Source organism: Salmo trutta, chromosome 24 (assembly GCF_901001165.1).
Source record: "Salmo trutta chromosome 24, fSalTru1.1, whole genome shotgun sequence".
Lineage (NCBI taxonomy): Eukaryota > Metazoa > Chordata > Actinopteri > Salmoniformes > Salmonidae > Salmo > Salmo trutta.
Window position 1 is genome coordinate 48,865,343 of NC_042980.1, and position 15,097 is coordinate 48,880,439.

General features: G+C 46.7%; 1 protein-coding gene across 1 annotated transcript in view; it reads left to right on the forward strand.

The window, feature by feature from the left end:
* Positions 1–15,097, forward strand: part of LOC115161444 (ras-associated and pleckstrin homology domains-containing protein 1) — a gene marked incomplete in the record, with an annotated part of 120,381 nt that overhangs the window by 76,064 nt on the left and 29,220 nt on the right. The window contains 2 exon segments of the mRNA XM_029712436.1: positions 5,756–5,881; positions 6,963–7,077. Coding sequence (XP_029568296.1) covers positions 5,756–5,881; positions 6,963–7,077 — 241 coding nt within the window.

Below are 15,097 nucleotides of genomic sequence, written 5' to 3' on the forward strand. Positions count from 1 at the left end.
GAGGTTGGGGCAGGACTAGAGGGGAGGTTGGGGCAGGAGTAGAGGGAGGGAAGGTTGGAGCAGGAGTAGAGGGAGTAGAGGGAGGGGAGGTTGGGGCAGTAGTAGAGGGAGGGGAGGTTGGGGCAGTAGTAGAGGGAGGGGAGGTTGGGGCAGGAGGGGAGGTTGGGGCAGGAGTAGAGGGAGGGGAGGTTGGGGCAGGAGTAGAGGGAGGGGAGGTTGGGGCAGGAGTAGAGGGAGGGAAGGTTGGGGCAGGACTAGAGGGGAGGTTGGGGCAGGAGTAGAGGGAGGGGAGGGGAGGTTGGGGCAGGAGTAGAGGGGAGGTTGGGGCAGGAGTAGAGGGAGGGGAGGTTGGGGCAGGACTAGAGGGAGGTTGGGGCAGTAGTAGAGGGAGGGGAGGTTGGGGCAGGAGTAGAGGGGAGGTTGGGGCAGTAGTAGAGGGAGGGGAGGTTGGGGCAGGAGTAGAGGGAGGGGAGGTTGGGGCAGGAGTAGAGGGAGGGGAGGTTGGGGCAGTAGTAGAGGGAGGGAAGGTTGGGGCAGGAGTAGAGGGAGGGGAGGGAGGGGCAGGAGTAGAGGGAGTAGAGGGGAGGTTGGGGCAGGAGTAGAGGGAGTAGAGGGGAGGTTGGGGCAGGAGTAGAGGGGAGGTTGGGGCAGGAGTAGAGGGAGGGGAGGTTGGGGCAGGAGTAGAGGGAGGGGAGGGAGGGGCAGGAGTAGAGGGGAGGTTGGGGCAGGAGTAGAGGGAGTAGAGGGGAGGTTGGGGCAGGAGTAGAGGGGAGGTTGGGGCAGGAGTAGAGGGAGTAGAGGGGAGGTTGGGGCAGGAGTAGAGGGGAGGTTGGGGCAGGAGTAGAGGGAGTAGAGGGAGGTTGGGGCAGGAGTAGAGGGGAGGTTGGGGCAGGAGTAGAGGGGAGGGGAGGTTGGGGCAGGAGTAGAGGGAGGGGAGGGAGGGGCAGGAGTAGAGGAGAGGTTGGGGCAGGAGTAGAGGGAGGGGAGGTTGGGGCAGGAGTAGAGGGAGTAGAGGGGAGGTTGGGGCAGGAGTAGAGGGGAGGTTGGGGCAGGAGTAGAGGGAGTAGAGGGGAGGTTGGGGCAGGAGTAGAGGGAGGGGAGGTTGGGGCAGTAGTAGAGGGAGGGGAGGTTGGGGCAGGAGTGGAGGGAGGGGAGGGAGGGGCAGGACTAGAGGGAGGGGAGGTTGGGGCAGGAGTGGAGGGAGGGGAGGTTGGGGCAGGAGTGGAGGGAGGGGGAGGTTGGGGCAGGAGTGGAGGGAGGGGAGGTTGGGGCAGGAGTGGAGGGAGGGGAGGTTGGGGCAGGAGTAGAGGGAGGGGAGGGAGGGGCAGGACTAGAGGGAGGGGAGGTTGGGGGCAGGAGTAGAGGGAGGGGAGGTTGGGGCAGGAGTAGAGGGAGGGGAGGGAGGGCAGGACTAGAGGGAGGGGAGGTTGGGGCAGGAGTAGAGGGAGGGGAGGTTGGGGCAGGAGTAGAGGGAGGGGAGGTTGGGGCAGGAGTGGAGGGAGGGGAGGTTGGGGCAGGAGTAGAGGGGGGAAGGTCTACTTATATGAAATATATAATAATTATAATTATTAATATACGCCTATGAGAGCTAGCAAATTAATTAGCTAACTAACATAAGTCTGCCTAGCTGGATCTGAAGAAGGAAAATATTTTATTTCTACAATCTCCAAAAGATAACCAAACAAAATCATATTTACTTTTTACGAGACGTGTTTGTGCCGTCATGTCCATTAGTAGCACAATTTCAAAGTTATTTGCATTTGTTTTTACTTAACACTTGTATGTTGACTTCCTCATTGATGTTGTTTTTAAGTTTTCGCTGACATTTCTTAGTGGATGTACGATCGTTGTGAATTGAATTATGGAGCGTTTCAGGCCCCGAAGTGAACATAATTGTACACTCGCAAACTCCATTAAAAACGTGGGCTGAGGGGCTTACGTTGCAAACTTCCCTTGCTTGGCTAATCATTTGGACCGCCCTCCAAGATGGCGACAGGGATTCCCCCAAGGGTATAAGGCGAGGATAAGTGGACGAGGGTGTGTCTTTTTAAGTGTTTGGACCGCAGCCAGAGTTTTACAGGATGGCCCAAGGCCCAGTCTACAGTACAAAAGTATTATTCCACTGTATGGCCCGGTTAGTAAATGAGGTTGTGTTCCGAGTTTGTACTGTGGTTTATCCCAATACTGTCTGTGTCACATCCTGATGCAGCTCTGGGCAATTCCAGCCCCCTAGGGCCTGATTGTTGTTGCACTTTTACCCCCATCCCTAGGGTCTGATTTGGTGTCACTTTACCCCCATCCCTAGGGTCTGATTTGGTGTCACACTTTCCCCCCCCCATCCCTAGGGCCTGATTGTTGTTACACTTTTACCCCCATCCCTAGGGTCTGATTTGGTGTTACACTTTTACCCCCATCCCTAGGGCCTGATTTGGTGTCACTTTCCCCCCATCCCTAGGGTCTGATTTGGTGTCACACTTTTACCCCCATCCCTAGGGTCTGATTGTTGTTACACTTTTACCCCCATCCCTAGGGTCTGATTTGGTGTTACACTTTTACCCCCATCCCTAGGGCCTGATTTGGTGTCACTTTCCCCCCATCCCTAGGGTCTGATTTGGTGTCACACTTTTACCCCCATCCCTAGGGTCTGATTGTTGTTACACTTTTACCCCCATCCCTAGGGTCTGATTTGGTGTCACACTTTCCCCCCCCCATCCCTAGGGCCTGATTGTTGTTACACTTTTACCCCCATCCCTAGGGTCTGATTTGGTGTTACACTTTTACCCCCATCCCTAGGGTCTGATTTGGTGTCACACTTTTACCCCCATCCCTAGCGAACACAGCTGATTTAAACTAATTGCATTCTAAACTTAAGATCATGATTAGGTGATTATTGGTAGTCAGGTGTGTTAGCTAGGGACTGGGGCAAAAGTGTGACACCAATCAGGCCCCTGAAGACTGGAGTTTCCTGTCAGATGGATTGGTCCTGTTCTGATGAGGATTCTGACATCTGGCTGCTCCAAAATCAGATAAATAAAAAATGTATGAAATGTATGCATTCACTACTGTAAGTCGCTCTGGATAAGAGCGTCTGCTAAATGACTAAAATGTTTTAAAAAAAGTAAAATGTAGGGATAATATTAGATACAGTGCATTCGGAAAGGAGTAAGACCCTTTGACCTTTTACCACATTTTGTTAAGTTACAGCCTTATTCTAAAAATGCTTTAAATAAAAACATTTCCTCATCAATCTACACATAAGCCAAGTTCACAGAATTGCTTGGTGACTAGTATTATTACAGAGAAAACAACAGTTGTTAAATTCCATTTTACTGCAGAGGGGTTAGGGATGTTTACTCAGTACTTTATTGAAGCACCTTTGGCAGTGATTACAGCCTTGAGTCTTCTTGGGTATGACGCTACAAGCTTGGCACATCCGTATTTGGGGAGTTTCTCCCCATTCTTCTCTGCAGATCCTCTCAAGCTCTGTCAGGTTGGATGGGGAGCATCACTGCACAGCTATTTTCACGTCACTCCAGAGACGTAACCTTCCCCAAAATCTGTGCCTCGACACAATCCTGTCTTGGAGCTCTACGGACAATTCCTTGGTAGTAGCCACCCTTTGCCTTGATGACAAGCTTTGCACACTCTTGGCATTCTCTCAACCAGCTTCATGAGGTAGTCACCTGGAATGAATTTCAATTAACAGGCGTGCCTTATAAAAAGTTCATTTGTGGAATTTCTTTCCTTCATGCGCGTTTGAGCCAATCAGTTGTGTTGTGACGTGGTAGGGGTGGTATACAGAAGATATTTAGTAAAAGACCAAAGTCCATATTATGGCAAGAACAGCTCAAATAAGCAAAGAGAAACGACAGTCTGTTACTTTGGGGTGCTGCGACACCATTCTTCCACGAGAAATTCAATCCTTTGGTGTTTTCTTGATGGTGGTAGAAAACGCTGTCTCAGGCGCCGCTCCTGAATCTCCCATAAGTGTTTAATTGGGTTGAGATCTGGTGACCCAGACGGCCATGGCGTATGGTTTACATCCTAGTGTTGTTAATTGGGTTGAGATCTGGTGACCCAGACGGCCATGGCATATGGTTTACATCCTAGTGTTTAATTGGGTTGAGATCTGGTGACCCAGACGGCCATGGCATATGGTTTAGGTTGAGATCTGGTGACCCAGACGGCCATGGCATATGGTTTACATCCTAGTGTTTAATTGGGTTGAGATCTGGTGACCCAGACGGCCATGGCGTATGGTTTACATCCTAGTGTTGTTAATTGGGTTGAGATCTGGTGACCCAGACGGCCATGGCATATGGTTTACATCCTAGTGTTTAATTGGGTTGAGATCTGGTGACCCAGACGGCCATGGCGTATGGTTTACATCCTAGTGTTTAATTGGGTTGAGATATTACCACTCATGTCCTGTGGATGGCAGCATTATCATCCTATGGGGGCAAAGCCATTTTGTAGCCAAAATAATGTCCTGTCGAGCATTTTTACACATGACCCTAAGCATGATGGGATGTTAATTGCTTAATTAACCTCCGGAACCATGTGTGGAAGCACCTGCTTTCAATATACTTTGTATCCCTCATTTACTCAAGTGTTTCCGTTATTTTGGCAGTTACCTTGCATGCCAGCTGAAATACAGGTAAGGTTGGTAGACTTTAGAAAAGCAAGGCAATAACTAAATATACTGAATAAGACTCACATTCCTTTCAATCTGTTACCCAGATTTTAGCTGAGATTCATATTACGTTTCTTTAAAAAACAACATGTCAGAAGGATACAGATGGCTCAAGACGAACGCTTAGATATGCAGATATATATATATATATATATATATATACATATTTGTTTTACATATAATTAAGCATAATGATTATGACTAGATTGCATGAAAAAGCTTTCACGTGTTTGAAAAATGCTAAATTCTCCCACTTCCAGACGGGGAGACTATCCACCAGCCTCATGTACTTTGTACCCACTCAAATTTCTGGGGTGCCCAGTGATGCCCAGTGGTGCCCAGTGGTGCCCAGTGGTGCCCAGTGATGCCCAGTGGTGCCCAGTGATGCCCAGTGGTGCCCAGTGGTGCCCAGTGGTGCCCAGTGGTGCCCAGTGATGCCCAGTGATGCCCAGTGGTGCCCAGTGTCTTAAAGGTTGTATAGAAGACAAAAAAATATAGAAGGATGATTATATAGATGGAGCAAGTGATTTGATAGGTTCTGGAGACACATAGACATGGATTGAAGTCAGTGGCCAAGGGGGTTCATCAGTTAGGTGGACTTGGAATGACCCGTATGTTGCGATGGCCAGGGGGATCATCAGTTAGGTGGACTTGGAATGACCCGTATGCTGCGATGGCCAGGGGGATCATCAGTTAGGTGGACTTGGAATGACCCGTATGCTGCGATGGCCAGGTGGTTCATCAGTTAGGTGGACTTGGAATGACCCGTATGCTGCGATGGCCAGTGGGTTCATCCGTCAGGTGGACTTGGAATGACCCGTATGCTGCGATGGCCAGTGGGTTCATCCGTCAGGTGGACTTGGAATGACCCGTATGCTGCGATGGCCAGGGTGTGCGTCCGTCAGGTTGACTTGCTCCAGGGATGTTACCATGGAGATGAATGAGAGGGACTGACACGCTCGTCAACCTACAATTCACGCCGGTAACGAACTTTACCGTGTGTGTGTGTGCGTGTGTGTCTGTGGGTCTGTGTGTGTGTGTGTGTGTGTGTGTGTGTTTCAGATGGAGCAGCTGTCAGATGAGGAACTGGACCACACAGATGGAGGAGAGGAGGACAGTGATAAAGACGATCAGGATCTAGACAAGATGTTTGGAGCCTGGCTGGGAGAGCTGGATAAACTCACACAGGTAACTAACCCTAACTCACACAGGTAACTAACCCTAACCCCCACAGATAACTAACCCTGACTCACACAGGTAACTAACCCTAGCTCCCACAGATAACTAACCCTAACCCCCACAGATAACTAACCTAACCCCCACAGATAACTAACCCCCACAGATAACTAACCCTAACCCCACAGATAACTAACCCTATCGGGTAACTAACCCTAACCCCCACAGATAACTAACCCTGACCCCCACAGATAACTAACCCTAACCCTATCGGGTAACTAACCCTGACCCCCACAGATAACTAACCCTAACCCCCACAGATAACTAACCCTAACCCCCACAGATAACTAACCCTAACTTCCACAGATAACTAACCCTAACCCCACAGATAACTAATCCTAACCCCACAGATAACTAACCCTAACCCTATCGGGTAACTAACCCTGACCCCCACAGATAACTAACCCTAACCCCCACAGATAACTAACCCTAACCCCACAGATAACTAACCCTATCGGGTAACTAACCCTAACCCCCACAGATAACTAACCCTAACCCTATCGGGTAACTAACCCTGACCCCCACAGATAACTAACCCTAACCCCCACAGATAACTAACCCTAACCCCCACAGATAACTAACCCTAACTTCCACAGATAACTAACCCTAACCCCACAGATAACTAATCCTAACCCCACAGATAACTAACCCTAACCCTATCGGGTAACTAACCCTGACCCCCACAGATAACTAACCCTAACCCCCACAGATAACTAACCCTAACCCCACAGATAACTAACCCTATCGGGTAACTAACCCTGACCCCCACAGATAACTAACCCTGACCCCCACAGATAACTAACCCTGACCCCCACAGATAACTAACCCTGACCCTCACAGATAACTAACCCTGACCCTCACAGATAACTAACCCTAACCCTATCGGGTAACTAACTAATACATTATGTGGACATTTAGTGATGTTATATGGATTGTTTTGTTACCATTTATTTTCAGCATTATAACTACCTTCTTAGTGGGTAGTATTTTCATATGCTTGTGGTGTATACTGTCTCTCCTCTTCTCTGTACAGAGTCTGGATGATGGGAGGCCAGAGACAGTCCAGAAGGCCCCTCAGAAAGCCCCTCTCAGACAGGAGACCAACATGGCTAACTTCTGCAACCGCTTCTCCATGTACAACATCAACGGTATAAATAAAATGTACATAATATAGCTGCAAGCAGCCATGACATGGTTCAAGCTATGGCCCCATAGCGCCACAATCAGGACAAATTGGACTCCTCGCCTTAGAGCAGCACCACTGAATATTACCACCAAATCTGACGTTCAGGGTCACACAGCGGCTGTCTCGCGCAGTTTCAAGGCGGAATATTGTATAAGATGGGTTATAGGCTGTACTGGTGTTATTAGAAATAAGATGGGTTATAGGCTGTACTGGTGTTATTAGAAATAAGATGGGTTATAGGCTGTACTGGTGTTATTAGAAATAAGATGGGTTATAGGCTGTACTGGTGTTATTAGAAATAAGATGGGTTATAGGCTGTACTGGTGTTATTAGAAATAAGATGGGTTATAGGCTGTACTGGTGTTATTAGAAATAAGATGGGTTATAGGCTGTACTGGTGTTATTAGAAATAAGATGGGTTACAGGCTGTACTGGTGTTATTAGAAATAAGATGTATATAAGCATTCATATATATATAAACTGTACCCTCTAATATTGGCACCCTTGGTAAATATGAGAAAAACAGACTGTAACATTTTATTTTATTGCTTATCTATGGGGTGCAGGTATCCTAGTGGTTAGAGAGGCAGGTATCCTAGTGGTTAGAGCGTTGGGCCAGTAACCGAAAGGTTGCAAGATCGAATCCCTGAGCTGACAAGGTACAAATCTGTCGTTCTGCTCCTGAACAAGGCAGCTAACCCCACTGTTCCTAGGCTGTCATTGAAAATAAGAATTTGTTTTTAACTGACTTGCCTAGTTATATAAAGGTTAAATAAAAATAAATCCTCTTGGTCTTTCATTCAAAATATTCACAAAAATCTAACTTTTAATTAAAGCAAAATACTTGAAAGAAAAAATAAATTCTTAACATAAAAAAAAACATTTTTCTCAAATATATGTGTGCCACAATTATTGGCACCCCTTCATTCAATACTTTGTGCAACCTCCTTTTGCCAAGATAACAGAGTATTCTCCTATAATGCGTAATGAGGTTGGAGAAAACAGGGATCTGAGACCTTTCCTCCATACAGAATCTCTCCAGATCCTTCAGATTCCCAGGTCCCTCTCCTCTTCAGCCCATCCCACAGGTTTTCTATGGGATTTAGGACAGGGGACTGGGATGGCCATGGCAGAACCTTGATTCTGGTCAGTGAACAATTTTTGTGTTGATTTTGAGGTGTGCTTTGGTTCATTGTCCTACTGGAAGATCTAACCACGGCCCAGTTTAAGCTTCCTAGCAGAAGCAGTCAGGTTTTGATTGAATATCTGCCGGTATTTGATGGTGTCCATGATACCATGTATCCTAACAAGTTGTCCAGGACCTTTGGAAGAAAAACAGGCCCACAACATCAACGATCCACCACAATACTACACAGTGGAGATGAGGTACTTTTCTGCTTGGAAATCTTTCTGTCTACGTCAAACCCACCTTTGGTGTTTGTTTCCAAAAAGCTCTTATTTTGGTTTCCTCTGACCGTAGAACCCGGTCCCATTGAAAGTTCCAGTAACGTTTGGCAAACTGTAGGCACTTGAGTTTGTTGTTTGACGACAGCAAAGGCTTTTTAATGGCAACCTTCCCAAACAACTTGTGGTTATGTTGGTGGCGTCTGATCGTAGTTTTTGGAGACTTTCTGACCCCAAAACCCAACTAACGTCTGCAATTCTCCAGCTGTGATCCTTGGATATATTTTTTTTGTGCAGCTCAACAACCGTTTGTCGCACATCATTACTGTTTTCTCCGGTCTTTCCCATTGTGATGGATGACTATGGGAACTTGGCCTGTGTGTCACCTCATATTTATACCCCAGTGAAACAAAGTCGTGGCTTACCACTTAAAGTGTTCCTAATCGCTCAGGTGAACTTAAAAAAATTTAAAATATGAACGGGAATATACTTCAGTTAGATTTGACTTATAAGAATTTCTAGGGGTGACAATAATTGTGGCACACATGTTTTGGAGAAGGAAAAAAAAAATGTCACTTTTTTTTTTATTTTTTTCTCCAAACATTTTACTTCAGTTTAAGGTTACATTTTTTGTGAATATTTTGACTGGAGGATAAACAGCAAACAAATGTTTTTACAGACCATTTTGCTCCTGTTTACCAATGGTGCCAATATAACTGGAGAGCACTGTACATACATACATACATACATTAATTCATTAATTCATTCATACATTCATACATACATACATACATACATACATACATACATACATACATACATACATACATACACATTTCTTTTAGAATATACCTTTATTATTCCCCAAACCCTACCACCCTTCCCCCAATTGGAGTAAACTAATAAACACTTAGGCTTCTACCTTCAGTTTATACATCTTATACACAATTTACAGACAAAATCTATTTTACAATCGTTATATTTTGTTTGTTTTTAGTCCTTCCTCTATTTCTGATGTCCATCCAGTTTGATTTCTATTTGTAACTGTGTTATTTCACAACATTTCTGAACCTATATACATTTTACAGACCCCGTATGTTTTACATTGTTTATCTTGTTATTAGTCCCACCCTTCAGCTCCATTCAACCCCTCCCATCTATCTCTCAACATCATCCATTTTGGATTTCTATTTGCCATATATTTTTCAACTGTGCTGTGATGCTTCACACAAGTACAGAACCTTTTCTATTCTCATAGCTTCTACAGATTGTACATTAAAAATAAACATTTTTGCTAAAATAATTATTATATTATTTTATTGATTGACTATGGCTTTTCAAATCCCCCAGTATTGGTATCTGTAGCGTTAGTTCTGGGCAAATGTTGCAATTCTTCAGCCATTCCTGGACCTGTGACCAAAATCGAGCTACATATGGACAATACCAAAACAAATGATCTAATGACTCTGCCTCCTCACAGCAGAATCTGCAGAGCTGGGAAGATTGTTTCCCCCATTTATATAACAATCTATTGGTTACAAGAATTTTGTATAGTAATTTAAATAGAAACATTTGAAGTTTTGAATCCGGCGTTGTTTTGCGTATTCATAAACCATGTGCCGTGGAATGGGTACATCGCAAATCTCTTCCCAACTATTTTGTTACTTATATGGCACAGCTGTCAGTTTTTCGGTCCTTAAATGAAATTGGTATATATTTATGTATCACCCTTTTCTTTAACCATTTTTGGTCTTTAATGCAGGACTGACAGACAACTTCCTTACTTTTTCCCCCTTCCACTTGACCTCTTCCATGTTTGTGGTAATGCTGCATTTAGTTGGTTGTAATTTTGGGTAGAGCAGAAATGTCCATATGTCTGTGTTAGCTGCATTTGTGACAACTCCACCAGTCCTATTTATGATATAATTTACAAAGATTATACCTTTTTTTTAAAACATTTTCTCGAAAAAAAACGTTTTTTTTATCAATTAGTATATTTGAGTTTAACCACAATATTTTTTGTATTATTTGTTCTGTCTTTTCAGGTGGATTAAACTGAAATTGCAACACAACTTTCTAAGGCTTGTTTAAAAAAGAACGATATTTTGGAGATTTCGTTTTCATATTCAACGGCTCAGACACTGGACGTGTGTAGCAGGGTCTACAGGAAATCACGGACTACAAAAAACAGCCACGTCACGGATACCGACGTCACGCTTCCAGACAAACTAAACACCTTCTTTGCTCGCTTTGAGGATAATACAGTGTCACCGTCGTGGCTTTCTAACGAAGACTCCCCCCCCCCCTCTCCTTCTCCGTGTCTGACGTGAGTAAAACATTTAAACGTGTTAACCCTCGCAAGGCTGCTGGCCCAGACGGCATCCTCAGCCGCGTCCTCAGAGCATGCATTTTTTTTCTCCGTACTGGTCCCCCGTGGGAATCGAACCCACAACCCTGGCGTTGCAAACACCATGCTCTACCAACTGAGCCACACGGGACTCAATGTCCGCGTCCAGCTCCCACACTACCGGCGTCACCAGGCAGGAGGCTGGTGGGGGTGGGATCCATGGGCCGCTCCTCTGTGTCATACAGCCGGCACAGTGCGTCTGCCTTCACGTTCTGGGAACCTGGTCTGTAAGAAAGGGTGAAAACAAAATGGGTGAAAAACATGGCCCACCTTGCCTGGCGAGGGTTCAGTCTCCTCGCTGCCCGGATGTACTCCAGATTGCGGTGGTCAGTCCAGATGAGAAAAGGGTGTTTAGCCCCCTCAAGCCAATGCCTCCATGCCTTCAAGGCCTTGACGACAGCCAACATTTCCCGGTCCCCCACGGCATAGTTTCGCTCCGCCGGGCTGAGCTTCTTAGAGAAGAAGGCACAGGGGCGGAGCTTCGGTGGCGTACCCGAGCGCTGAGAGAGCACAGCTCCTATCCCAGCCTCGGACACGTCCACCTCCACTATAAATGCCAAAGAGGGATCCGGATGGGCCAGCATGGGAGCCGAGGTAAACAGAGCCCTCAGGTGACCAAAAGCCCTGTCCGCCTCAGCCGACCACTGTAAACGTACCGGTCCCACCTTCAGCAGTGAGGTAATGGGAGCCGCTACCAAAACCCCGGATAAACCTCCGGTAGGAGTTGGCAAACCCTGAAACCGCTGCACCGGCCAATTATGCACGGCTGCAATGTGGTCACTCTCCATCTCCACCCCTGAGGTGGAAATGCGGTACCCTAGGAAGGAGACAGACTGTTGGAAGAACAGACATTTCTCAGCCTTGACGTACAGGTCATGCTCCAACAGTCGACCAAGCACCCTGTGCACCAGGGACACATGCTCGGCGTGTGTAGCGGAGTATATTAGAATGTCATCAATATACACCACTACACCCTGCCCATGCAGGTCCCTGAAAATATCATCTACAAAGGCTTGGAAGACTGATGGAGCATTCATCAACCCGTACGGCATGACGAGGTACTCATAGTGCCCTGAGATAGTACTGAACGCCGTCTTCCACTCGTCTCCCTCCCGGATATTCACCAGGTTGTAAGCGCTCCTGAGATCCAGTTTGGTGAAGAAGCATGCCCCGTGCATTGACTCAATCGCAGTGGCGATAAGAGGTAGCGGGTAACTGTACCTCACAGTGATCTGATAGTCAATACACGGGCGCAGACCTCCCTCCTTCTTCTTCACAAAAAAGAAACTCGAGGAGGCGGGTGAAGTGGAGGATCGAATGTACCCCTGACGCAGGGATTCAGAGATGTATGTTTTCATAGCCGCCGTCTCCACCTGTGACAGGGTACACGTGACTCCTGGGAAGTGCTGCGTCTACCAGGAGATTTATTGCACAATCCCCCCATCGATGGGGTGGTAATTGAGTCGCCTTCTTTTTGGAGAAGGCGAGAGCCAAATCGGCCTTTCCACCGTAGTAGCACCAACAGAAACCCCTAAACACCACCCCAAGCACTCTTGCGACCACCCGTGAAAGCCCTCCATTGCCATGAAACAGTGGGATCATGACAAGCTAACCAGGATAGGCATAGCACCACGGGAAACGCAGGAGTGTCAATGAGGAAGAGACTGAATCTAAATTGACCCAAAGATTGACATGATGCCAAATGCATTTCTCTTCATGTTTGCTATAGCTGTCGGGAATTCCATTCCACATGTCAAATACAAGCTGGTCTTTCCATTCCACATGTCAAATACAAGCTGGTCTTTCCATTCAATATGTCAAATACAAGCTGGTCTTTCCGTTCCACATGTCAAATACAAGCTGGTCTTTCCGTTCCACATGTCAAATACAAGCTGGTCTTTCCGTTCCACATGTCAAATACAAGCTGGTCTTTCCATTCCACATGTCAAATACAAGCTGGTCTTTCCATTCCACATGTCAAATACAAGCTGGTCTTTCCATTCCACATGTCAAATACAAGCTGGTCTTTCCATTCCACATGTCAAATACAAGCCCATGTGGCCTTCTGACGCGCCAGTTTTTCCAGGTACGTCATCAGGCCTTTGAATTTTGACACCGGTATGTTCTTGTCCTGCATGTCAGCCAGTTCCAATTCCAGCTGCGGTTGGCACACTTCCTGGAATACGGAGAAGTCTGTCAACATCAAGGGGTTTACACAAGGAAATTATAGTGAAATGGTGTAGCAAATGATTGTTGGATTGTCAGACTGGAAACTTGCCGATTTGCGGTGTCAATCTGACGGTTCTGCTGTTTTGAGTTATTTCAGGGAAATGAGACCGTGGCGCCTGTCTCCATGTCTCTCGCGAACACAGTTAACATCCGTCTGAATTACAACACCTCTTCTAGAAGCAGAGGGGCCGTGTTTCCCGGGAGCTTTCTGTTGAGGTTATTTAGGTGAGATGTCATGGTGAACTTGAAGGAGATTTTCTCCGACCACTCAGGATCTTGAGTTCTGCAAATGTGTGGCATGAACATTCTCACCGTCAGGCAGGCGGCAAACCGCTTTGGCACCGTTGGACAGCCACCGTACTTTGTCGAGAAGGAGATTGAAGTATGTGCTGTTGATCCAGAAGTGCACAGAATTGTTAGTGGTTAGAGATTGGTGGTTAGTGGTTAGGGATTGGTGGTTAGTGGTTAGGGATTGGTGGTTAGTGGTTAGGGATTGGTGGTTAGTGGTTAGGGATTGGTGGTTAGTGGTTAGGGATTGGTGGTTAGTGGTTAGTGATTGGTGGTTAGTGGTTAGGGATTGGTGGTTAGTGGTTAGGGATTGGTGGTTAGGGATTGGTGGTTAGTGGTTAGGGATTTGGTGGTTAGTGGTTAGGGATTGGTGGTTAGTGGTTAGGGATTGGTGGTTAGTGGTTAGGGATTGGTGGTTAGGGTTAGTGGTTAGTGGTTAGGGTTAGTGGTTAGGGATTGGAGGTTAGGGTTAGTGGTTAGGGATTGGAGGTTAGGGTTAGTGGTTAGGGATTGGTGGTTAGGGTTAGTGGTTAGGATTGGTGGTTAGTGGTTAGGGTTAGTGGTTAGGGACTGGTGGTTAGTGGTTAGGGTTAGTGGTTAGGGATTGGTGGTTAGGGTTAGTGGTTAGGGACTGGTGGTTAGTGGTTAGGATTGGTGGTTAGTGGTTAGGGACTGGTGGTTAGGGATTGGTGGTTAGTGGTTAGGGATTGGTGGTTAGGGATTGGTGGTTAGTGGTTAGGGACTGGTGGTTAGTGGTTAGGGTTAGTGGTTAGGGATTGGTGGTTAGTGGTTAGGGTTAGTGGTTAGGGATTGGTGGTTAGGGATTGGTGGTTAGTGGTTAGGGTTAGTGGTTAGGGATTGGTGGTTAGGGATTGGTGGTTAGTGGTTAGGGTTAGTGGTTAGGGTTAGTGGTTAGGGATTGGTGGTTAGTGGTTAGGGTTAGTGGTTAGGGATTGGTGGTTAGTGGTTAGGGTTAGTGGTTAGGGATTGGTGGTTAGTGGTTAGGGTTAGTGGTTAGGGTTAGTGGTTAGGGATTGGTGGTTAGTGGTTAGGATTGGTGGTTAGTGGTTAGGGTTAGTGGTTAGGGATTGTGGTTGTTAGGGTGTGGTTAGGGATTGGTGGTTAGTGGTTAGGGTTAGTGGTTAGGGATTGGTGGTTAGTGGTTAGGGTTAGTGGTTAGGGATTGGTGGTTAGTGGTTAGTGGTTAGGGATTGGTGGTTAGTGGTTAGGGTTAGTGGTTAGGGATTGGTGGTTAGTGGTTAGGGTTAGTGGTTAGGGATTGGTGGTTAGTGGTTAGGGTTAGTGGTTAGGATTGGTGGTTAGTGGTTAGGGTTAGTGGTTAGGGATTGGTGGTTAGTGGTTAGGGTTAGTGGTTAGGGATTGGTGGTTAGTGGTTAGGGTTAGTGGTTAGGGTTAGTGGTTAGGGATTGGTGGTTAGGGTTAGTGGTTAGGGATTGGTGGTTAGTGGTTAGGTTAGTGGTTAGGGATTGGTGGTTAGTGGTTAGGGTTAGTGGTTAGGGATTGGTGGTTAGTGGTTAGGGTTAGTGGTTAGGGATTGGTGGTTAGTGGTTAGGGTTAGTGGTTAGGGTTAGTGGTTAGGGTTAGTGGTTAGGGTTAGTGGTTAGGGTTAGTGGTTAGGTTGTGGTTTATTAGG